At 34.8% G+C, this 24,117-nt stretch overlaps 1 protein-coding gene across 4 annotated transcripts in view; it reads right to left on the bottom strand.

Annotated features, from left to right (window-relative positions):
- The window catches only part of USP34 (ubiquitin specific peptidase 34), a 264,454-nt gene that overhangs the window by 31,246 nt on the left and 209,091 nt on the right, over positions 1 to 24,117 (bottom strand). For all 4 annotated transcript variants that reach the window (XM_028089697.2, XM_028089696.2, XM_088026523.1 and 1 more), the window contains 16 exons: positions 23,989 to 24,066; positions 23,507 to 23,601; positions 20,272 to 20,444; positions 17,127 to 17,280; positions 16,037 to 16,115; positions 13,859 to 13,912; positions 13,649 to 13,744; positions 9,729 to 9,793; positions 9,559 to 9,634; positions 9,427 to 9,474; positions 9,255 to 9,320; positions 6,826 to 6,906; positions 5,109 to 5,194; positions 4,379 to 4,547; positions 4,200 to 4,274; positions 2,897 to 3,048 (listed from right to left, as the gene is read on the bottom strand). In XM_028089697.2, coding sequence (XP_027945498.1) covers positions 2,897 to 3,048; positions 4,200 to 4,274; positions 4,379 to 4,547; positions 5,109 to 5,194; positions 6,826 to 6,906; positions 9,255 to 9,320; positions 9,427 to 9,474; positions 9,559 to 9,634; positions 9,729 to 9,793; positions 13,649 to 13,744; positions 13,859 to 13,912; positions 16,037 to 16,115; positions 17,127 to 17,280; positions 20,272 to 20,444; positions 23,507 to 23,601; positions 23,989 to 24,066 — 1,547 coding nt within the window. The remainder of the gene's footprint in view (positions 1 to 2,896; positions 3,049 to 4,199; positions 4,275 to 4,378; positions 4,548 to 5,108; positions 5,195 to 6,825; positions 6,907 to 9,254; positions 9,321 to 9,426; positions 9,475 to 9,558; positions 9,635 to 9,728; positions 9,794 to 13,648; positions 13,745 to 13,858; positions 13,913 to 16,036; positions 16,116 to 17,126; positions 17,281 to 20,271; positions 20,445 to 23,506; positions 23,602 to 23,988; positions 24,067 to 24,117) is intronic.

Raw genomic sequence — 24,117 nt, 5'->3', positions numbered from 1 at the left:
TCAAATAATATCCAGTCAGTGTATGATTACCTCAAGTGTCTAAAAAATTTTTAATAATTTGTTGGCTCATGATCCAAATAAAGTCCTCTGTTGCAAGTGGTTGAAATGTCTTTTAAATATCTTACAGACTACTGGTTTCCCCTCCAATTTTGTTTTTATCTTGCAATTTATGAGTTGAAGAAAGTAGGTGGTTTATCCTGAAGCATTTCCCACATTTCCATTTTGCTGATTGTATCCTGGTGGTGTTGCTTTAACCTGTTCCTTTGTCCTTGTATTTCCTATAAACTGGTAGTTTAGATCTAGAGACTTGATCATATCTAGGTTTGATCTTCTTAATCAAGCATGCTTTATTGGTGGTGGTATTGACTTTCTTCAGGAGGCACACAATGAAAGGTTGTCTTTTAACCAACTGAGCCACCCAGGCGCCCAAGGTTGTCTTTTTATAATATTTCCAGTCAATGATGATCATCTCCTAGAACCATTACTTCATTTGGGGTACAAAATACAGATACTCTAATTTCAGCATTACTTGCTTGTTCATTAGCTCATACACCTCCAAGATGGCGAGCTTCCTCTCATGTACCATTTGGTTGCCATGAGGTATAATTCTTGCTGGTAAGATGAATGCTTATCATTCCTTTATTAATGAGTTTCCAGAATTATGATCTGGTTTCCTAATATACTCCAAAGATTACAAGTAGTTCATTTGTTCTTAGGTACCATTACAAACTCATGGATTTAAATATCTATGATGTATTTTAGTCCTCTTGTAGTTATTCTCAGGTTGTCCAATCTATGACCAGTAGGAAAATCCATAAATTGGTTCTTGCCCTTTTAACATAATCTCAGTAGTCTGATAGCCTCTGCTTTCCAAAATAACGAAGTGTTCTAGGCTTCCCATTCATTTCTTGCCCAAGACCTGAATTGGCCATTTTTTTCAAGGAACCCTCATTTTCTTCCATAAGAAATGGTATCTAGAGACTACAATCTAGATGCCAGTGGCATTCACTCATTCACTCATTCTGAGTTGGGCAGGATTTCTAAGTCTTTTCAGAAAATGGAAGTAGAGAAAACATTTTTTGTTTGCTTAGGACAAAATACACCATAGACTCTACTGGTATTTCCAAATTCAAATTTAGTTTTAAAGAACTTACATAAAAAAACCTACAATTTTTTATTTGTACTTTTTTCTTTTTCTGAAAATCTTGGTTTCTAATGACATTGACAGTTACTTGCTTTATTCTATGATATATGCTAGTTTCAGGATAATAATCACAATTAACACTATGAACAATATACTTAGTAGAACAGTTTAGGATAATTTTACAATTCTTTTTGTCCTTCACGTACAACTAGGAATTTATAGTTAAATTAATGTGTTCTAAAGTCATTTTAGTGAATTCCTTTCCAGGCTACGCCACCAGGTCAGTATATAATTTATTTCAGTCTGCTTTTGATTTTTAGGGATTGCATTTTATTAACTTACTTATCATTATATAAAACATTTACATGGTTACAGGTTAAATCTAAAAAACAAAAACAATGTATATTCAAAGTCAAGTTTTCATTCTTGTCCTTCCCAGCAGTCTGTTTTTCCCTCCCCAACCACAGGAAAACTTTTTTTTTTTAGGTTTTTGATTTAGTCTTCAATTTAAAAAAATACAGTAAATTCTTCCTATTTGTAGTACTTATGTTCTATAAAATGCTGTAAACACCGAATTAGTGATTACTGAATCATTGCTCATAAGAGAAATACAGGGTTAGGTTCTTGTGAGCCTCTGGTCACACTCTCTTCAACCAACAGATTACCTTGTTTTGTGTTTCTGTTTAAAGATACCTTATTTAATATATATTGTTCATTCATTAGCACTGAAGTCACAGCAAGTAATACTATTAACTCATACCTGAATGAAGCTTATCTAACGTGCTTTTTCTCGTTAAGGCACAGTATGGCCTTCTTGAGCTCAGAACTCTATAGATAGCACTTAGCACTATACTTGGGGGCAATTTTAAACACCAAGTCACCAACAAAAAGCACGAATGTGAAAACCATGGCATAAACAATGAAAAGGACATTTGTTTACAATATGAGAAGTGAAACAAGAAGTCAGAGTCACCCTGTTTGACCTTGGCTGGGAAGGAAGGTATGTGTCAAGTAACTCAAATTTTTTGCCACTCTGCATATGGACACCTGCAGTCCACAAATGATTGTAAAAGAGCCATGAGTACTGATTTGGGGATTGCAATAAATCCCAGCAAGTAAGCAAATTTGCAAACAGTAGATCCATAATGAGGAATAATGAAAATTGAGTATACATGCTCTCAATCTCTACACCCCCCCCCCCACCCCGCCCTAACCTCCCCTTCCTCAAAAGGTACCATACTATACACACTTTTATCCAACCCTGCTTTTTTTACTTGGTAATATTTATCCTAAAGCTCTCTCCATGGAAGTACAGATACATTCCATACTTCTTTTTTTGAGCAATAGAGTATTCTATTGAGTGGATGCCTGCTGTTTTCAATTAATCCCCTCTTTTTAAATATTTCCAGTCTTTTACTATTATAAACTAAATGCTTCAATAAATATCCTTACATATACATCTTTCTGTGTTTGGGGAACAGATTTCTAGAAGTAGCGTTGCCAGGTTAAAGGATGAATGCACATATAATTTTGCTAAATATTTTACTGTATATTTCTTCAACGTATATTTCTAACATGCCTCAGAGGTACAAAGTCATCTGATACAAAGGACTGAAATACTTTTGCCACAAGAGTTGGTAAATAGTAGTATTATTTAAAAGGAATTATGTAACAAAAGTCAGTGTAAAACAATTTGGCAAAAGGAGTAAAATCAAACATGCTTTAGCCATTTTGAATGTTGAAACATTTCACCTTTCTGAGCGAGACTGTTCAACCAACAGAGCAACTAAAGCTATCATTTTTTCCAGGGCAGCCGGCCTGTATTTTTCTTCTGCCAGAGAAAGAATATCTTCTTCCTCCTCCTCTTCTTCTCCCTCTTCCTCGGACAACACTTCAACTTGAGGCTAGAACAAAATATTACAACTAATAGAGTAAAACTGAATTATCTTGAGAGAAAATAACTTGACTGTTTTATAGAACTACCCAGGGTAGATGGTGGCAGGAGCATATATCACAAAGAAACACTCAAAGGCCTAACCCTGACTTTTAAAGTTAAACAATTCAGGATGATTTTAGACACAGCAGGCAGAACTGTAAAGAACAATGAGTCTCAATACTGTAACTATTTACACCTCACTTACAGGGATAAATCTTTTAATTTCTTTCTTCTTATAGGCAAGCCCTTTGGAAGATAAATCAGGATCAAATTTTATCTGAGTATGATAAAACAGTATTTCCTATTTAATAAAAATGCCAGTTACAAAAATTAAAGAATCCTTAATTTCCAGTGTTCAGATAATCCAAATAGCAAGTCTTCCAAAGACTTCCATTGCTTTGAAATTCAAGAGACTGAAATGATTTTATGATTTAACAAAGCAAAAGAAAAGCAGTCTAAACAGGGTAGCCATATAGGCAGGAATTAGATATTAAAAGTACACATTCTGAGAAGTATTACAGTGTAACGGTTAACAGCTTAGCTCAGGAATCTGACCAAAGATCAAAACCCAACTCACTGTGATCTAAAACAAGTTAACTTCTTTTTGCCTCAAGTTCCTGATCTGTAAAATGGAGGTAACAACAGTACTTACATCTTAAGGCTGCAAAAGGGTTAAACAAGATATTATAAATGGAGCATAAGCCAATGTGGTCATTATAGACAACACAAAGTTCATGTTATGCTTTAATATTATGAATAGACCAAGCTACTTAAATTTTTGGAAGACTGTGAGAAACTCAAAAGCAAGGATTTAAAAATATGGCCAACAAAAATGTTCACTGAAACAACATGCTACTGACATGACCCCTAAGTAGGTGGTAGCCATTTGGCCTAAATTCATTTGCTTTGTTCCAGGGCCTTGCCCGTCAAATTTATCATTTGATTATTTCTTCTCTTGCTATACCCATTAAAAATACCAACCAAACTCAGACCCTTAAAATTATCTAATCTCAGGGCTAGAAGGGACTTTAAAGCATTCTAGTATCTAATGACCTTCCATGATACAAACTTGAAAACATGGCCCCCTAAATCCCCAATATGAGAAAGAGCTGTACTTACATTTTCAGGCCCTTTGGTTCCCATGTAAAAATGTACCATTGTAGATATGGCTTGCAATGAAAGCAAAAACTGGCTCTAAAAATAAAAACATTGATTTAAAAATACAAAATAAAAACAATTAAGTTTTAAATATTGAAAATAGGTACATAATCCAAGAAATAAACAAGATACAGCCTTACCTCTTCTTCACCCATTTTGGCAAATTCATAAAGGAAGGCAAAATACTCTGTAAGATGTTTACTGTGAGGTTTTACACCATGTTCCATAATTAATAACAGAGTTCTCACAAATCGAGTGACACATGAACGTCCACCAATATCTTCTACTGAGGCATCCATATCATCCGACCTGAAGACACAATTTAATGTATCTTAGAGACAGTATAAAGTCTGAGGATAGATATTCTGGGAGGATAAGTATTTTTAAAAACCTAAATTTATCTCTTTCATTTTTGTAATAGTGAATACCAACTGCAACAAGTAGGTGGATTCCAATTATGTCTGGCTAAATCAATGCAAACAAAAAGACTAAGTCATGATGAAGTTATTTGTAGAGGATTTTGAAGATGCACTTAATTAAAAATAAAACAATCCTATTTTCTCTTCTTGATTTGTATTATTACAGATTTTTAAATAAAAGAACCTACTTTTTTTTTTAAGTTTATTTATTTGAGAGAGAGAGCACGAGCGAGGCAGGAGGGGCAGAGGGTGAGGGAGAAGCAGACTCCCCACTGAGCAAGGAGCCTGACACAGGGCTTCATCCCAGAACCTTGGGATCATGGCCTGAGTGGAAGGCAGCTGCTTAACCGAGCAACCCAGGTGCCCTGAACCTAAATATTTCAATGTGGGTATCTGAAATACTCTAGGCAGCTCATTAAAAAGCTTAAAATGCTCAAAAGTTATTTCTTACCCGTCTTCCATTCCTGGCTGTAGATAAAGATGAGCATGCACAGGTCTGAGTCTCTGAATCACATGGATACACAAACGCTGGAACATCTGTAAATGAAAATTATAACAACCTAAGAGCCTGAACAAAGGTAACAAAGATACTGAAAAATTAACATGTTTCAAAATCCTCTGCCACCCATTTCACAGATTATCTTTTGCCAGAAATCAATGGCTAGGAGAAGGAAATAGGATTTAAGTTTATCTGAAAGAAACACGGATTAAAAAGGGTTGGGGATTCTCTAAGTAAGATATACAAATGGCCAGTAAGCAAATGAAAGATGTTCACCATCATTAGTTATTAGAGAAAGGCAAACCAAAACCACAACGACATACTACTTCACATTCATTAGCATAGCTAAAATAAAAAACACAGTAACAAATGCTAACAAAGATGTAGTGAAAATAGGAACCCTCATAGATTGCTGGTGAGGATGTAAACTGGTGGAGATGCCATGAAAAAGTTTGGTGTTCCTAAAATGTTAAAACCTGGAGTGACTATATGGCTCAGGACTTCTACTCCTAGGTAAAATAACAAAAAGAACAGAAAACATATGCCCATGCAAGTATTTGTGCACAAATGTTCATAGCAGCATTATTCAAAATAGCCAAAAAGTGAAAACATCCCAAATGTTTATCGACTGCTGAATGGATAAACTTCTGCTACATCCATTCAATGGAATTTAATTTAGCAATAAAAAGAAAGGAAGAACAGATACCTACTACAACATGGATAAACCATGAAAATACTGCTCAAAGAAGCAGATCATAAAAGATCACACACCGTGTGACTCCATTTATCATTTTTCAAAAGGATTTAATTTTTTTGAGAGAGAACAAGTGAGAGAGAGCCTGAGCTCTCAGCCAAGCAGACTCCCCACTAAGCAGGGACCTTGATTCCAGGACCCTGGGATCATGACCTGAGCCGAAGGCAGATGCTTAACTGAGTCATCTAGGCGCCCTTCCATAGAGACAAAAAGTAGATTAGTGGCTGCCATTGGTGGCTGGAAAGAAGGGACAATATAAAATTGGGGGTGACTGTTAACAGGTACGGCATTTCTCTTAGCAGTGTTAGAAAATTAGATGGTTGCACAGTCTGGGGATATGCTAAAAACCACTAAATTTTACACTCTGTATGATTTTGATGAATTACATGGTATAGGGGTTATATCTCAGTAATAACTGAAAAGGGTCTTTGCAGATTAAATTTCTGGTTCTGTGTCCTAAGTGAATATAAAATAATATTCATTTTTCTTGTCAAATTTTTCCAGTGATTTAAGGAAAACAAATTGATTAATGTGACAATTCAGAATCTTTCACAGAAATGTTATATACTGTTCATTTAACTTTCAAGGCCATTAGAGTACCCTACCATGGTTAGAATCCCTAAGATTCTGAAAAAGAATCAGCACAACTCATAAAGCAGAGATAATAGGATCTAAAAGAATAGGCACTTACAGCTATCTTCCTATAACCAGGAAATGTTAACAATTTTAATTACTTGCTTGAAAAGATAGTTGATTTGCTAGAAGAAGCTGATGAAACGATAGCAAAATGATTCTTATGGTAAGAGGTTGATCTTTTCAAAACTACCTTCAATGCTGGGTTAAAATACATTCACAGGCAAATTTAGAATTATTAACTTGAAAGCCACACTCTTTTTCAAATAAATATTTTCTTACCTGTCTCACAATTTGATTAGGGCACTTAATTAGTATCTGCATTGGCCACCAGTCATCATCAGCCATACGGTCCAAAAACCACTGTAAAAAAATAGTGTGATATTAACCTTCAACCAATACTTGTTGGATTAAAAAAAAAAAACAAAAACACCCAAGGATTTTACTTCTAGTCTATATTTCAATTATTTTAAGTTCTTACCAAAACAGATTCTTCCATTGTTAGAAAGTCTAAAACTCTAGGGGCGCCTGGGTGGCTCAGTTGGTTAAGCATTCAACTGTAGCTTTTGGCTCAGGTCATGATCTCAGGGTTGTGGGACAGAGCCCCATGTTGGGCTCCATGCTCAGTGGGGAGTCTGCTTGAGATTCTCTCTTTCCCTCTGTCCCTCCCCCTGCTCATGTGCATGCTCTCTCTCTGAATAAATAAATCTTAAAAAAAAAAATAAAAGGTATGAAACTCTAAAATGCCTAGAGTCATAATCAGGGTCATCTCATTACAGAATTACATGAATGCCATTTACATCACAGTGTAAACCTACATGATGGCAACCTGCACTGCATTAACATTATAAAATGGAATACTATTTTCCTCTTAGTCCTCATAGATACTACACTGCAGAACCTTTTGTTCCTATTAATATATGATCTGAGTATGATTTATTTTCTGCTTATAAAGAAATTATGCTCTCTTGGTAACACAAAACACCCCTCCGCCCATTCTCTTTTTAGAGAGAGAGAACAATGGGGGAGAGGCAGGAGGGAGAGTGAGAATCTTAAGCAGGCTCCATACCCAGTGCAGAGCCTGATGCAGGGCTCTATCTCACAACCATGACATCAAGACCTGAGCTGAAATCAAGAGTCAGATGCTTAACCCACTGAGCCACCCAGGTGCCCCCAAAAAACACCCTTCTTTATGCTAAACAATTTCCTATTGATTTCAAGATATCTCTTAATCACATATTTAACTCCTATATTGAATTTTACTGTCTATGTGCATATACACAATTATTGACAACGGTAGAGAATTTTTTAACTCCTTGAGAGAGTTCTGGAGGCCAATCCTTAGTAAAAACAAACAAAAAACTGGAGTGGCAACTTTATAAACAAAAACAAACAAAAAACAAAACAAATGATGACCTAATCAATATTCTGGATCTATCAAACAGCTTTAAAAATAATCACAAAGGGGGAGGGAATAGAGGAACTTGTTAACTAACACCAGGAGGATATAATCAGTCAAAGCAATCATGTGGAGAATTCTGTAGACCAAATGACAAAGTAGCAAAGAGAGGAAAAAAAGTAACTTATAGATAAAAGTTGATTTACAAGACAAAAGCAAAATGTGGTCCTTGTTTGAATACTAATTCAAAGAAGCCAACTGAAAAAAATATTTTTTAGGCAATTAGAGAAAAGTGAACACAAAATGAGTACTGGATGATATTAAGGAACCACTTGTAATTTTACAAGGAGTGAATGAAATCATGGTTTTATATATATACACATATATATATATTTTAAAAGTTCTCATTTATTAATAGAGACATATTCAGTATTTATGGATGTATGATATGTTATTTGGGTTTGCTGAAAACAGGCATGGGGGACAGCAACAGATTAAGACAAAACAATGTTACTGTTTGTTGAAATTGGGTGATAAGTACCTGAGAGTTCCTTATCTTCCTACTTTAATGCTTGTTTTGAAATGTTCATTACAAAGTTTTAAAAAATTATAGCCTTTTGTTTGAAATCTACAATAATCAGATTCTCTAATTCCATTGCTCCAAGGCATAATCAGACAACATTCTGTGTAAAAAAAAAAAAATCTTCAACTAATTTCATCTACTGCACACTATGTTATCTCCCACCTCTGGAAACTTTTAAGATCTGCATTTTTAGAAAGGCTTATACCACACTTTGGAAGCTAATCAAAAAATGATAAAATGATGTTAAGGTGGCAATAGGGGTTAAGTGACCATTACCTGTGAGCAGATTATCCTTAGGGATAAATTATTATAGGGATGTATTAGAATATAATATAGAAAATAAAATGACATAAACTGATATACTGGGATATATGCATTTTTATCTTGGAGGAGGAAGATATCCATTTTCAAGTATTTTCTGATAACATTCAAAATTAGTTAAGAAATATCTGATACAGTTTTTTTAACTTTCTATATTTTTCCTTCTAAGAGAGTGGGGAGAGGCACCCAAGGATTTAAGTAACTTAAAAATCAATTATTTCATCAGTGTAATGGATATGACATAAATTATAACCTTTTTGGCTGTTAAGTATTTTGGGTAACAATTTACACTGGAATCCCTATAATTTATAATACAATAATTTTGCTGTAACATCTAAGAATAAAAGAAAACAAAACAAAAAAGTGCATCTTAAGCTATGTATTATTTGCTGAATTATTTCACCTCACCTCACAAGCTGCTTGACTATTATTAAATTGTTTGGTCAACAGTTCAATCCACTGAAGCATTGTGGGCTAAAAAAAAAAGAAAGAAGTCATTTAAGGCATGGACTTCTGAGCTAAAGATAAAGAAAACCAAAAGCTATCCGATAAATGACACAAAAATTTACAAAACACATACCTTTTCTTTTGAATGTATAAACGTCTCTAGGACAAAGGAGGTGCTTAACTGTAAGAAAACATTAAGCAAAAAATTTTTAATTATTTTAAAGTAGTCAATTTTGAAAAAAACTATCTAAGGCTTATATATTACCTTTGCTGTCATTAGGGACACAGCTTTAGGATCTGGTAATGTACTGGGAATACAACTACATAACTGCCACATAAACCTAGAATTTAAAAATAATAAGTTACATTTCTTACAGAATAAGATTTGTTTTAAATGTGTAACAAAGAATCTATTACTAAGTTTACCAAACTTACCCAAAATATGTATGTTCAAAAATGTTTTTGTCTTGAAGAAACTGCATGTTATCATGCCAAATCCACTGAAGAAAAAGAAAATGGTAACATGAGATATCAAAAGCATTTGCTTAATTACATTTTACCAGTATTTTTTTTAAGACAAAAAAAGATTTGCTCTAAAAGAAACAAAAACTATACAGGGACTTAAAATTCATGTTGGTTTTTTTTTCAGGTATGTGGAATATAAAAATAGTTACTAAGCCTGCTCCAATTTATCATTTTGTATCTGACTACCTCAAACAATCACAGTTCTTTAAAAATACAATTATAGGGCGCCTGCCTTCAGCTCAGGTCATGATCCCAGGGTCCTGGGATCGAGTCCCACATCAGGCTCCCTGCTTGGCGGGAAGCCTGCTTCTCCCTCTCCCACTCCCCCTGCTTGTGTTCCCTCTCTCGCTGTCTGTTAAAAAATAAAAAAAATCTTTAAAATAAATAAATAAATATAATAAAATAAAAATAAATAATTAAAAATACAATTATAAAGATTTTGAAAGGACTCCAAAATCCCATCTGTCTAAAGAGCAAATACATAAATGAGTAAAATTATGTTGTGTTACATGTTGATAAAAACAGGTTATGAGAAAGATTTATGTTCAAAAACAGGCAAAATAAAAACAATTCAGATTGGCAGACCTAAGTCAGGTGATTTCCTTATTTTTTTTTTTAAGATTTTATTTATTTATCTGAGAGAGGGTGAGAGACAGCATGAGAGGGGGAGGGTCAGAGGGAGAAGCAGAGCAGACTCCCCGATGAGTGGGGAGCCTGATGTGGGGCTTGATCCTGGGACTCCAGGATCATGACCTGAGCCGAAGGCAGACGCTAAACCGAGGCACCCCTCCTTGTTTATTCTGTAACAATTATGAACAATGATTATTATTTTTTTAAGATTTTATTTATTTGACAGAGAGAGATGAGACATAGCGAGAGAAGGAACATAAACAGGGAGTGGGAGAGGGAGAAGCAGGCTCTCGGCTGAGCAGGGAGCCCAATGCAGGGCTCGATCTCAGGACCCTGGGATCATGACCTGAGCCAAAGGCAGACGCTTAATGACTGAGCCACCCAGGAGCCCCAACAATGATTATTTCTAACATGAGCCTTATATAACTGCTCTGCTAACTTTAGTTTTTGTGTTCTTTTAGTTCTCTGTACCCTAAACATGCTCTAAGTTAGTATTCGTTCCATGAAATTATTTTTATCTGGAATGAATTTCTGTTCTGATTATTGATATTACTGCCTGTGTTTATTCCTCCTAAAGATTTTCAACTAACTCTCCTTGCCTCCCAGCCCACTACTCCAGCCCAGTACCAGGTCTTATAATCATGTTTTAGGGTTCCTGCTTCACATTGGTACAGACCTAGTCACTGAACAGACTGCTTCAGAGTTCTTGGTCCTTTAGCATTTCTATGCACACTGCCTTCTACAAAGCTGTAGTCTCAAGAAGGGTTTGAGAACCTTCACCCATCAGAGCTTTTTCATAGCAATGAAGCTCCATTTCAAGCTTCTTACTTCTAGCCATGAGCTCAGCTCCAGATCTGTGTCATAATTTTTATCCCCTTTATCTCTCAAGAACTCTCCACCACAATTGTCTGATTTGGGCCTAAAGCCTGGTATGGTAGTCCTGTGGTTCCCACCAGACTCATTGTTTTTATTTCTGTTCCATTTCTGTCCTACAGAAATATTCATCTTGTTTTTTGACGATCCTTTTTACATTTTTATCAATACAACATATGTGGAGCCATGTGGGTGTGTCTAAGTGTAAAATTACTGCACTATAGGTATTTTCTATATACCTCTTCAACTTCGTTTTGGGCTACATATCTTTGCACTTACTAATAACAGCCTCAGAGGTCATCTTTCAGCTTCTAAAACATGCCAATACACTATGTCTTTACTAAAGGAATTTGTACATAATACTCTCTTTGCCTGGAGTATTCTTCACATGATTAAGTCTTCGCTAACTTTCATGTCTTAGTTTGAGCTTAATCTGAAGTATTTCCTAATCACTTTCCCCAGAAATCCCAATCAACTACCCTTTCTGAGCATTTTGTTTTATCCACAACAGTCATTACAATTTATAATGTTTGTTCACTTAATAAATTTTATGGTTCTGGGACGCATGGGTGGCTCAGTTGGTTAAGCGTCCAACTCTTGATTTCGGCTCGGCTCATGATCTTGTGGTCGGGAGATCAAGCCCTGAGTGGGGCATGCTCAGTGGGCAGTCTACTTGCGATTCTCTCTCCCTCTCCATCTGCCCCCACCTCTCTAAAATCAATCAATAAATAAAATCTTTAAAAATAATTTTATGGTTCTAAATTTCCTATTTACTCTTTGGGAAAGTCTGCTACTAGCTATATTTTAACTGTACAAATCTAAAGGACCAAATTCCAGTTTATACCTAAAATCTATGTTAATATTAAATAACAGTATTATTATACTTTAGTATTTAGTAAAATGTGTATGCAAATTAACTTTTCAATTAATAAGCTAAAACAATGATAGGAAAAAAACCAGTTGGTTTAGGTCTGCAATCAAGGGACGCTTGGGTGGCTCAGTTGGTTAAGCCATCTGCCTTCAGCTCAGGTCATGATCCCAGGGTCCTGGGATCGAGCCCCACATCAGGGTCCTTGTTCAGCAGGGAGCCTGCTTCTCCCTCTCCCTCTGCCTGCCGCTTCCCCTGCTTCTGCACTCTGACAAATAAATATCTTTTTTAAAACAAACAAACAAAAAAGAATATTCTAATGTAGTACAATGTGTTTTTCTTGTTGTAGTAGAGCAAATATCTGGGATTCTCTTTTGTCACATATAAATCAGTGGTTCTGAAAGAATGGTTCAGAGACCTGTGGAGGATACCTATGACCATTTTAGGGTATATATAATATCAAAACCATTTCCTTAGTAATAGGATGAGGCTATTTGCCCATTTTTACTCTCATTCTCTCCTGAGCAACAATGGAGGTTAAATAATGAATGAAATCACAACAGAGCAAATGCAAAAAGCTATTATGAGACTCCAGCCGTCATCTATTAAATCAGATATTAAAAAGATTTGCAAACATATAAAACGGCCACTTTTCTCAATGAATGGTTTTGTTCTGAAAATTTTTTTTTCATAAAATGATATAAAAAAAAATTATATTAGCATGTCATGGGCTTAATTTTGTTATTTTTAAATAAATTAAAACAAATTTTTAAAATTTTTATATTTTATCAGTAACATTCTAGGGAGTCAGGATACCAGTTAAGAGTATTTTTGGGGGGACCAAAATCCACTCAGTTTTAAGACTCAACCACAACAGTACAAATATCAATCAGATAGTAAAAGCTGAACTGTCTAGATGAAAGAGTAAATTTTTATCAGTATACCTTTCTGAAGATTTACATTTTGGCTCAGTTAACACTGATACAACACACAATGAGTTGTGAATACATTTTATAGTTCTTAACACATTAAAGTAACATCACTTACTACATCATGAAACAAAGAAAGCCTTATTACTATAAACAAGACACATTTTGAAATATTTAATACATATTTTAAATGCATTTCAAATACATGATACATTTCTATTTAACATGAAGCAAAAAAGGAACATCCATCACCCAATCCAAGAACATTATCATACATACAAGTTACTTAATGAGCTTGCTCCAATTCCATCAACCATGTTACTTATTTTTCTTTAATGTTACTAATAATTATTTTCTCACTTTACATGCACCTGTCCTATGTCAGTATTACCAAGACTTAATTTATTAGTAGTGTTAAGGTCTACCCGGGATTATAAATCCTAATGTTGCTATAGCCTGCTCCAGTAGTCCTATTACTTGTATTAATACTTAACATGTTTTTAAATTGCTGAAGTTAAATTAACTTATACCTCTAGTAACTCTGACGAAACATCAAATTTGAATTCTTTGCCATTTTCTTCCTCTGGTTCCATGCGTTTGTAAAACAGCATATACGCACTGTGTGTCTTTAAGAGGCAAAGAAAAAAAAGGTATATTTTCATTTTGACAAAGTATAACTATAAAATTAGGTAACATGGAAGAAAGAAAACAATGTAAATTATATATAAAAAAATGATTACCTTTTCGAAGGAGAAATCCATAAATTTATCTGTAACAGAATCATAGGTCTTGGTCTGTTTAAAAAAATGAAAGTTTTCCTTCTTTAAAAAATATATATTTATCTCAGTTGTATTTATACATAAAATATTTCATAAACAGCTAGTTTACTCTTTATAAAAAAAATCGTTGACAGAAGTTCTTGGCTAAGAGTATAGTTGACCCTTGAATAACACAGGTTTGAACTACACAGGTTCACTTAAAGGCAGATTTTTTTCCCCAATAAATACAATAGCATACTGTAAATGTATTTTCCTTACAATTTTAAAAGATTTATTTATTTATTTGAGAGAGAGAGAGAGAGAGAGAGAGCGCGCGCGCGCCGGAGTAGGGTTGGAGAGGGAGAGAATCTCAAGCACACTCCCCTATGAGCACAGAGCCCATTGACGTGGGGCCTGATCTCACAGCCCTGAGATCACGACCTGAGCCAAAATCAAGAGTCAGATGCCCAACCAACTGTGCCACCCAGGCACCTCTCCTTATGATTTTCTTAGTAACATTTTCTTTTCTCTAGTGTACTTTTTTGTAAGAATACAGTATGTAATAAGTGTAACATACAAAATATGTATTGATTGAGTGTTCATGTTATCAATCAGGCTTCTGATCAACAGACAAAAGTTATACTTGGATTTTCGACTGTGTGGGGGCCTGGCATATTTAACTCCCACATTGTTCAAGGGTCAACTGTAACTGGAAACAAAGATTCAAAATATTTTTAAAGATACTTTACCATAAAATATATAAAGCTAAATAAAACATACTTGCAATTTAAGAACTACCTTTTAAGAGAAGAGCTTTGAAAACTTTACTTTTTTTTTGTTTGAGGAAATATCCCAGGAATAACATCTAGAGATGCAATAGATTTAATTATGGCATCAGTAACTTATTACTTCCTTCTTCTACCCATTTCTGAATGTTAGCAAATTGCCTACTTCTCCTTTTCTATTCAAAGTAGTACATAAGAGCACCAAAGAGCAATAAGGAAGTCCTTCATTAAAATCCACAATGTGAATGGTGATTTCACAATAGACATGGCTATTAAAGTAAAAAATAACTTCACATTTGGGCTTATCTGTGAAATGGAAATGACTACTTAATGCTTGACTTATGAGAATCAAAACAGTATTTTAAAATTGTTTTCAGAACATCGGTACTTGGATAAAATGCCTATGAAATACAATTATTATAATTATGTTATTATAGGGGTGCCTGGGTGGCTCAGTCATTAAACATTTGCCTTCGGCTCAGGTCATGGTCCCGGGGTCCTAGGATCGAGCCCTGCATCAGGCTCCCTGCTCCGCGGGAAGCCTGCTCCTCCCTCCCCCACTCCCCCTAATTTGTATTCCCTCTCTCACTGTGTCTCTGGTCAAATAAATAAAATTAAAAAAAAAATAATTATGTTATTATAATAAAACTACTCCAACCTAATTGTCTTTTTTCATGTCTTAGGGCTAATTACATAACAGGTTAAGATATTCTTTGTGTCTCCTGTCAATAGTAATAACCAGGTTACTCCTGTTGTTATAAAAAAGGCACTGAAAGAATAATTCTTTGAAGTTTAGCTCAAGCTAATTTCCTTGACAAAGATTTTTCATATGAAGTCAATAGAGTAATTTCTTTTTGCTCGAGTCTCAAAGCATTCAAGTGGACAACTTCTTCCATCATGTTTCATGGCAATGCAATTCAATTCCTATACTACTATTTAATTTTTCAATTTTAAGTCTTAACCTTCTTTTTCAGTTGAAGGCAGAAATTGTAATTTAAAAAGTATTTCCCAGGGGCACCTGGGTGGCTCAGTCGGTTAAGCGTCTGCCTTCAGCTCAGGTCATGATCCCAGTGTCCCCAGATCGAGCCCCACATCAGGCTCCCTGCTCGGCGGGGAGTCTGCTTCTCCCTCTGCTGCTTTCATGCTCTCCCTCACTCTCTTTCCCTCTCAAATAAATAAATAAAATCTTTAAAAAAAGTATTTCCCAGTCTGGTATACATGCTGAATAGACTAGACTTCTAATAAACAACTGAATAAATTTTCGATTTAATCATAGCAATTAAAAGGAAGTTAAGTGGTTTTGCTACTGGATTTTATGATACTGCATAGCACCTGGAAAGTCATGGACCATTTATAACTTCTGAATAAAACTTACTGTCATCTCTCCACCGAAACATTCAGAGGCCAGTTGAGCAGAATCAAAAGGTTTTACCTCAGCATCATTAAAAAGATACCTAAAACAGAGCATATAGTGTTTATATACATACTGAGTATTATGCCTATTATAAAAATACATACTGAAAAAATAAAACTTTGTCAAACTATTTTTAATATGAGGTAAATAAATTCTAAGTTCTTATTTTGATAACACTAACCTACTAGAAACTGGGAATATAATTTTACAAATTGTAACTGCCCTAAAATCTGATAAATCCATTTATAAACTAGGAGTAATAGAAGCATTCATAAAAAGAAAAAGTTTGCATAAATATTACTTGTGCAGCTATCTTCCAAAGATAAAGATGCCATTTCAAAAAATGATAAAAAAAGATTCAAAATATATTTATGGAACTAATTTCAAATGGACAAACAAGGTTAAGATACCACTGACATGCTGGCTTGAGGAGTTCAACAAAACTATTCTAACTACAGATCAATGTACATTTTGCTCAAAGAAATATCCCTAACACTTAGAACAATGCCTACCATAGATACATAGCCTCTATACATGAGACTCTACTTAACAACATCTGAACACCAAAAAAGAGCTATTAAGCACTGATTTAATGACTTCTATTCATTACCTTGATAAAAGATGACAGAAAGAATACGCGGGTTGGAAGGGGAAAAGTAAGGTGGAGAATGCAGGTAACTTCAAATTGCCTTATATAAGGACCTCATAACCACCCTACAGGAGACACTCAGTAAAGAACTCTTGAATGAGTGAACAAAGAAAAGATTTGGAAGGTGCAATATTGTCTATATATCTAAAGTTGTGTGCAAAAGCTTGTGTGTTCTTTTTTCTCAGGAGAACATTCATCAAATTCTCAAAAGAAGGTTAAGAACAATCGATTCCTACTATCTTAAGAAAGTTGCTTTCATTTAAAAACTGCCTTTTCCTAGTTTTATAGTTTAAGAAAAAATAAAATCAGAAAACATATCTGAAACAAAAACAATCATAAGTTTACACTTTAAAAAAAGAAAAAAAAATTTTAAATCCCAAGAATAAAATACTTAAAACTCACCATTTGTTGTTTTTATAAGCATGTGGATTGACTATATCTCTGATGAAGCTATAATAGTGCCCACCATCTGCTGTTCCTGTGTGAACAGTCACTCCTATTAAGTCATACTCATAGCTTTCTGTGTCTTTTGAATGATCACTGACTTCCTTAAAACCTGAAATGATTTACATAAAATAATGGTAATAAGGTTGAAAACTGCACAGTAACATCTTTGAATCACTTTACCTCACTTTACATAATATATTTAATATACAGAAATAGGCACAGATACATTATATATTATAATAGGTACAAAACAATTGCATTTGCTAGTCATTCCCCATCCATAGTCTACAATTTTAAGGAACATTTATACAAATCATTTGGAAAAACAACTGTAAGTATGGACATCAATATAATATATAAATATAAAATATGTTCTTTCTGTTTAATCTTATTCCTTTTGAAATAGATAGTACAGTATTTTTCATTCAAGCTAGGAGCAGGCAAACCCAAGATATGGAAAGGCATTAAGATACTCATGCTCTTTAATCTCAGGTTAAGAAAAAGGAGCACGGTACTGGTAGCATGCTGGCAATTGTTTATTAGTTAATAGAAAACATTCTATATTAGGAGACAGAAACAAAATAAAAAGACATCCTTCCTGTCCCCAAAGACTTAAATGTGAAAGGCATAAAAGATACTAAGGAAAAATTAAAAAATGATCTAGTAAGTTTGAAGATTTATGACTTATGATCTGTATACCCAGCATCATATATAAAGGAAAAAGTATAATCAGAAACAAGTGAAAACAGATTAGATTAACCTGAATGCACAGTCTAAACTGGAAAGTGACAACTGAAGAGAGAAGGAAATGGCTAACAGTGTCTTAATAGTGACTGAGCAGTATGGATGTGCTAGGATCTCACTCTGAATGCATCAGTTATGGCCTAAAAAAAATCTTTCATCTTGGCACAAATTTCTGCTACTTCTACACAAGGAAGCATCATGAAAAATACCAGAAAGCACAATAACTGGGCAGTCTTGCTATAATTTTATAAATGGTTTGTAAAGAGTTCTAAAAAGTAAGGTGTATATATACACTGCCTACTTCTTAACTTTGCCTGTATTTTCAAAGTTATCTTGTACTGGCTCATTTGCTGCAACCTCTAAACATACTCAAATTCTAAGGGTAGGGATGCCTGGGTGGCTCAGTTGGGTTCATGATCCCTGGGTCCTGGGATCGAGTTCCGCATCAGGAGCCTGCTTCTCTCTCTGCCTGCTCTGCCTGCTCGTGCTCTGACAAATAAATAAATAAAACCTAAAAAAAAAAAAATTCTAAGGGTAGGGGTGCCTGGGTGGCTCAGTCGGTTAAGCATCTGCCTTTGACTCAGGTCATGATTCCAAGGGTCCTGGGATCAAGTCCCGCATCAGGTTCCCTGCTCAGCAGGGAGTCAGCTTTTCCCTCTCCCTCTGCTGCTCCCCCTGGTTGTGCTCTCTCACTCTGTCAAATAAACAAATAAAATCTTAAAAAAAAAAATCCTGAGGGTAAAAATACCCCCCTTAACTCTATCCCTCTATAGCAACAGTCACCATCTTCTCTCCTCTTTTCAAAGAAAGAGTACATTCTTTTCTTAAAAGAATAGCCCGTGCTCACTATTTATACTTCTCATCTCCCATTTAGTGAAACATTTACTGGATGCTCATTAAGTGCCAGGCAATGGAGTATAAAGATTAAAATGCAGTTCTCTTTCCCAAATCTTAAAATACAGTGGCTTATTCAAACCTTAAAAATTTTAATCACGAGAACTTACTATATAAAGAAAACATTGCCAGAACCCTATTATGTAAAACAGAACTTCTCTAACTAAAGAACAGAAAGGCAAGAGCTAGACCTGTTCTGCTTTTTTTGCTTACCTCTTTCCATTCCTCACCTCTGTGGTCTTTGAGGCACATATACATAATTTTGAAAAGCACTGGTCTTACGGAAGTAATAAGAATTTGGAGGTAACTGGATATGAACCAAGTATCATCTTTAAATCACTACAATCTGCCTTTCTACTGCAATACCCAAATGAAACCGCTCTGATAAAGATAACCAAAGACATTCTACATGCTGTTTTCAGTCATGTTCTTTCTGAAACAATTCCTTTTCTTTAGCATTCAATACCTCTGACCAAATTCCCTTTTTCTTGAGATCTTCTTGAAATACTGACCCACTATTCACCAATGATCAAGCCACAAACCTGAGTCATTCTTGACTTTTCTTCCTCCCTCTAGTAGTAGACTACAAAGCCAACTTCAAAGGGACAAAGACCTTGTTCTTTGTTGCCACTCTATTCCCACTACTATGAGAATAGCAAATTATAGACAGATATTCAATAACTTCGTTAGATTCATTTATACATACAATCATCATATCCTATTAACTCTCCACACACTTCTCCCCAAATCTACTGGTATGCTTGTTCATTAAGCTACCATCTTCTCTGTGGTTTATCAGAATGGCCCCTCCACATCCCTTTCATCATCCTCTAATCCATTTCTATTGCTATAGTCAGAATAACCTTTCCCAGATCCCACCTGGTTATCTCAGTTTCCTACTTAAAATCTTCCAAAGGTTTCACATCAAAAAAAGATTACAATTATTAACATGGCCTACAAACAAAATGATATGGCCATTGCCTTTTTGCCCATCTCATCAACTCCACCCCCATCTCCTACCCACCTAAAGACATTAGCCATTCCTCTCAATCTATTCCTTATTCAAACTCTGCTTCAAAATCACCTTCATGAAAGCCCTCCCTGATACCCCTAGATTTGAGATACACTCACCATCCTATCTGATGACACATCCTGTTTATAATTTCTTGCTCAATAAGACTTGCCTACTAGACTTAAGTTCTATGAGATAAGGAACCATGTGTATCTTGTTCACTGCCATGTCACTAATGCCTAGCAGGGTGCCTAGAACATAGTTCTAATAAATGCCAAATAGCTATTGATGAATTGACTGAACGTGCCATACTGTATTTAAATACAATCCCCTTTCCAAAATTCAATTTCATTTTATTAAAAGTGTAGTTGGTTACAACTTTATAGTTATGGCTGTCTTGTTATGGAGACTTACAATAAACACAGGCAAGAGAAAGAGATAAAAAATTACCTTCTTTCCTATCACTCTTTCCCATTAGAAAATCTTCCGTATAGGGCGTCATATCCAAACGTAATGGGAAGGAAAAGTGTGTATTCACTTTCTCTTTCATCATTGTTACCATATTAAACGTGTACCTCATAGTATTAAAACTCAGAATGCGAGGCAATTTCTTAAAACATGCCCTGAAAGACAGGAAAAAAAAAAAAGGAAAAAGAAAACTTAAAAATCTCTTCTAAAAGTACTTTAGGTGGTAACATATTTACACTACATGTATTTCAGTATTCAACTCAGTAAATAATAAACAGTATTTTAAATCATGCTTATTAAATATATCTATACCTATATTCCCCCTCTTACATGCTTTTTTCCATTCTAAAAGGGTTTTACTGTGTCTAAGAAAAATAAAAAATTCAGCACACTGTGGTAAATTCCATGAAAAAGATATGCAAAAGTGCTATGGAAGCATAAAAAGGTATTGCACCAAACTTCAAAGGAGTTATGTCTTCAGTTCAGAATTTTCTTTTCCATCTTAACAGGGATTGAACTATTTATTTTTATAAATTAGAACTGCCAAGTTTAGCTGTATCACTTACTAGATGTATGACCCTCAACAAGTTACTTAACCTCTCTGAGCTTAATTCCTAATTTGGAAATTTCTAAAATGGAGATTAAAGTGCCTACTCCCTCCTACTTTTAGAATGCTGCCTGGCAAACAGCATTCAATAAATGCTGCTTGTTATTACAATAGCAGCAGCAAATTACCTAAGTATTATGGTTTAACAAATATTGCTAGTTCAAATTAAAACAAACAAACCAAAATTTCAGTTTAAACAAAAAATATATAAAAGCTTGGATTCATGAAAAATATGCGTTTTGGGGAATAATTCTTCACTGAACGTAAGATTCTAAAGAGACTTTAAATCAAGAGCTCAGTTTAAGAAAAAATTAGGAATTTAGGGAGACAAGGAAGGTAGGGGAAAGATTTCATAAACAGGAAATAAGTCTAAAAATCCATCATTACTGATTATTTGGGAGATTGGCAAAAGATGAGGTTATAGAAATATAAAGAAGTCAAATGATGAAGGGCCTTCTGTGCAATGTCAGAGTATGAACTGCATCCTGAGAGCTAAGAGTCACTAAAGGACCTGTGGTGGACCTTGGAACCATGCAAGATTCAGAGGATAAATGACATAATGGAACTAAAGAGATGAGAGTTATGTTATAGACTTACTGAACCTACGAGACACACAAGTCACAGCTGGGAGAACACAGCACAAAATTCTGAATTAGAATTAAGAATCATAAGCATGTCAATAGAGATTGAGATTATGGTGATAGACAAAATTATTCAGGAAAGAATGAATAACCTGAGAAAAACAGAGGTTTGAAGATAGAGCAAAAGATGATCCTTAGCCCATTTCTGCTGACCACTATGTTATCATAGACATTCAAAAAAGTATGGCAAGAGTATAAAATGACTGAGTGACACTGCCTGAAAGAGCAGACAGTATTTCAGAAAAACAGCAGAATCATATTAGCCAAAAGAAGGGAATGTTTCAAGAAGTAGGAAGTTATCAACAATGACAGATATTTTCAGTAAGCTTATTTATTCCAACTAAAAAGACATTCTCAGAAGAAAATGTCTCAGCCTATCAACTATCTTTTATTGATTCCTCATTATACCCCTCCATATTAACAAACTTTTGACTGACTCCATTCTAAGTCTTAACTCATACCCTAACCCAGTTCTCATTAGATGGGCCTGTTTTCTCCCTGCACAGCTATGATTTCATTTAAGTATATCTACCTTACTTTTCTCTCTTGCAACCAACTTGACATCTGGAGACTGAGAAAAAGAGTACCAATCCTATCAGTGTAGATTTCCCTGGAAAAATCTTCTATTAAGCAATTTTAAGAGATGTCTTTTCATTCTCTGCCTTCCAACATGGTCAGATCTATCTAAAAAGTCCTGTTTGATCCCCAAGCCCTTTCTAGATTCCATTTTCCTTGTTGTTTTTTTATTGGCAAACTTTTAAAATTAATGATCTATACTTGATGCCATGTACCCTGACAGCCCTGCTTCTATCGCTACAACCCCAAAAAAATACCACTAAACTATCTTTCTACAAAACCCAATACTTTTACTCAGCTGTAATGTCCCCCCTCTTTCCTGAGGACTATGTCAATTTAATACCTTCTTCGGGAGATTCTCTTCCCCAGTTTCTAGGTTACCATCCTATCATGAATTTCTTTCTTTCCTAGCTTCAATTCTGACTTTTTTCCACTGCACTTTTAGGTTGGCTTAGTCAGTCCTTTACGACAGTTATGTTCTTTCTCAGATGTCCAAATGGTGCCAACCAATTAGGCAAATAATCCCAAAATCTAGATATTAATTATTTCATGTCATTGTATACCAATCATATTTTCTATTACTGGTCAATGCAAATCCTCTACTTGAGGCAGACTAGCCTAGTCCCAGGCTTCTTGCACATACAAGGTCATTTCTATTTCTCTGCCTTTGTTCCAAATATCTAACAGCCTATGATGCTGTCTCAATCCAATTTCTACTTATCATTCAATGTTCACTTGGAGAACTGAAACCTCTTGACCCAATTACTCTGTCCTAAATGGACCAACTTATGGTTGGCTCTTAAGAAAAAAAAAAATCTCTCACTTCAGAGAATCAGAGGAGGATCTCTTCAGTTCATGAGGAGACTCTTCATCATGATTCACTGATATACAGCAAAGGGCTAAAGCAATAGACCTTGGTAAATATTTAATTAAAAGGACACAAAAAAATTGGAAAAATTTAAGGGTGCTTCAAAGTACAATAACAGAATGACTGAATATTCAATTGAATAACTGAAAAAAAAGCTGCTTATAAGAATAAGCTCAAGGGCACCTGGGTGGTTCAGTTAGTAAAGCATCTGACTCTTGATTTTGGCTCAGGTCACGATCTCCCGGCTGTGGGTTGGAGCCCCACATCAGGCTCTGCCCTCAGTGTGGAGTCAGCTTGAGATTCTCTCTCTCTCTCCCCCTCTGCCTTTGTCCCTCCCCCTGCTTGCACTCTCTCCCCCTCAAAATTAAAATCTTTAAAAAAAAAAAGAGGATAAACTCCAAGCAGCCGACCTTAACCTTAATCACATAATTTTCATAAAAAAATTTAACATGAATTTACCATTTGTGTTTTACTTCCACTTGATGATGTATCAAAATGATAAACATTAAGTTTCAAAAAGCATACCTTTTTTCAGCTCGTACTTTCTTCCCACAATGAGAACAAGTATACATGTTGTCACCTTCTAAAGTGTCTTTAATAGTAACTTCATCAAGAGATTCCTGCATATTAAATCAGATTTTAAAGTCCCGTATTATTGTTTACAGTATGCAAAATTACAAAATGTAGTTCTTATCATTTGGGCAGAATGCACAGAGGAAAACAAACTTTTTTATAAAAAAATTCTAAATTTTAGCAAAAAAAATTTTTCCCTCAAACTGACAAGATGCTCCATGAATCTTACTAATTTTTTAAAAGTAGAAGTATTTCAACTTTGGGGGAAAAAAATCAGCTTTGTGGTCTACCTTTAATTCTTATTTGATCTGCACAGCAAGAAGAAAATAAATAAAACATGAAAGTTAATTTTTCACCAAGATGACAAACACAAACCTGCTGTTACAAGTAATTAAAAGCAGAAAAAGTCTAACAATATATAAAATGTTACTCACATAAATGTTCTTCATATCAGCCACTTGGCACCTCACAGTATAAAACTCTTCAGCAGTCTGACTAACATGTTCACAATCCTGGTAAATCAAGTCAAATATTAGTAATTTATTTTAATAAGCTAAAATAGA

Source organism: Eumetopias jubatus, unplaced genomic scaffold (assembly GCF_037043125.1).
Source record: "Eumetopias jubatus isolate StellerSeaLion01/CBP00866 unplaced genomic scaffold, mEumJub1_p1.0 scaffold_9, whole genome shotgun sequence".
Taxonomy (NCBI): domain Eukaryota; kingdom Metazoa; phylum Chordata; class Mammalia; order Carnivora; family Otariidae; genus Eumetopias; species Eumetopias jubatus.
Note: the sequence above shows the minus strand (reverse complement) of the source record. Positions and strands in the feature narration are given on the sequence as shown.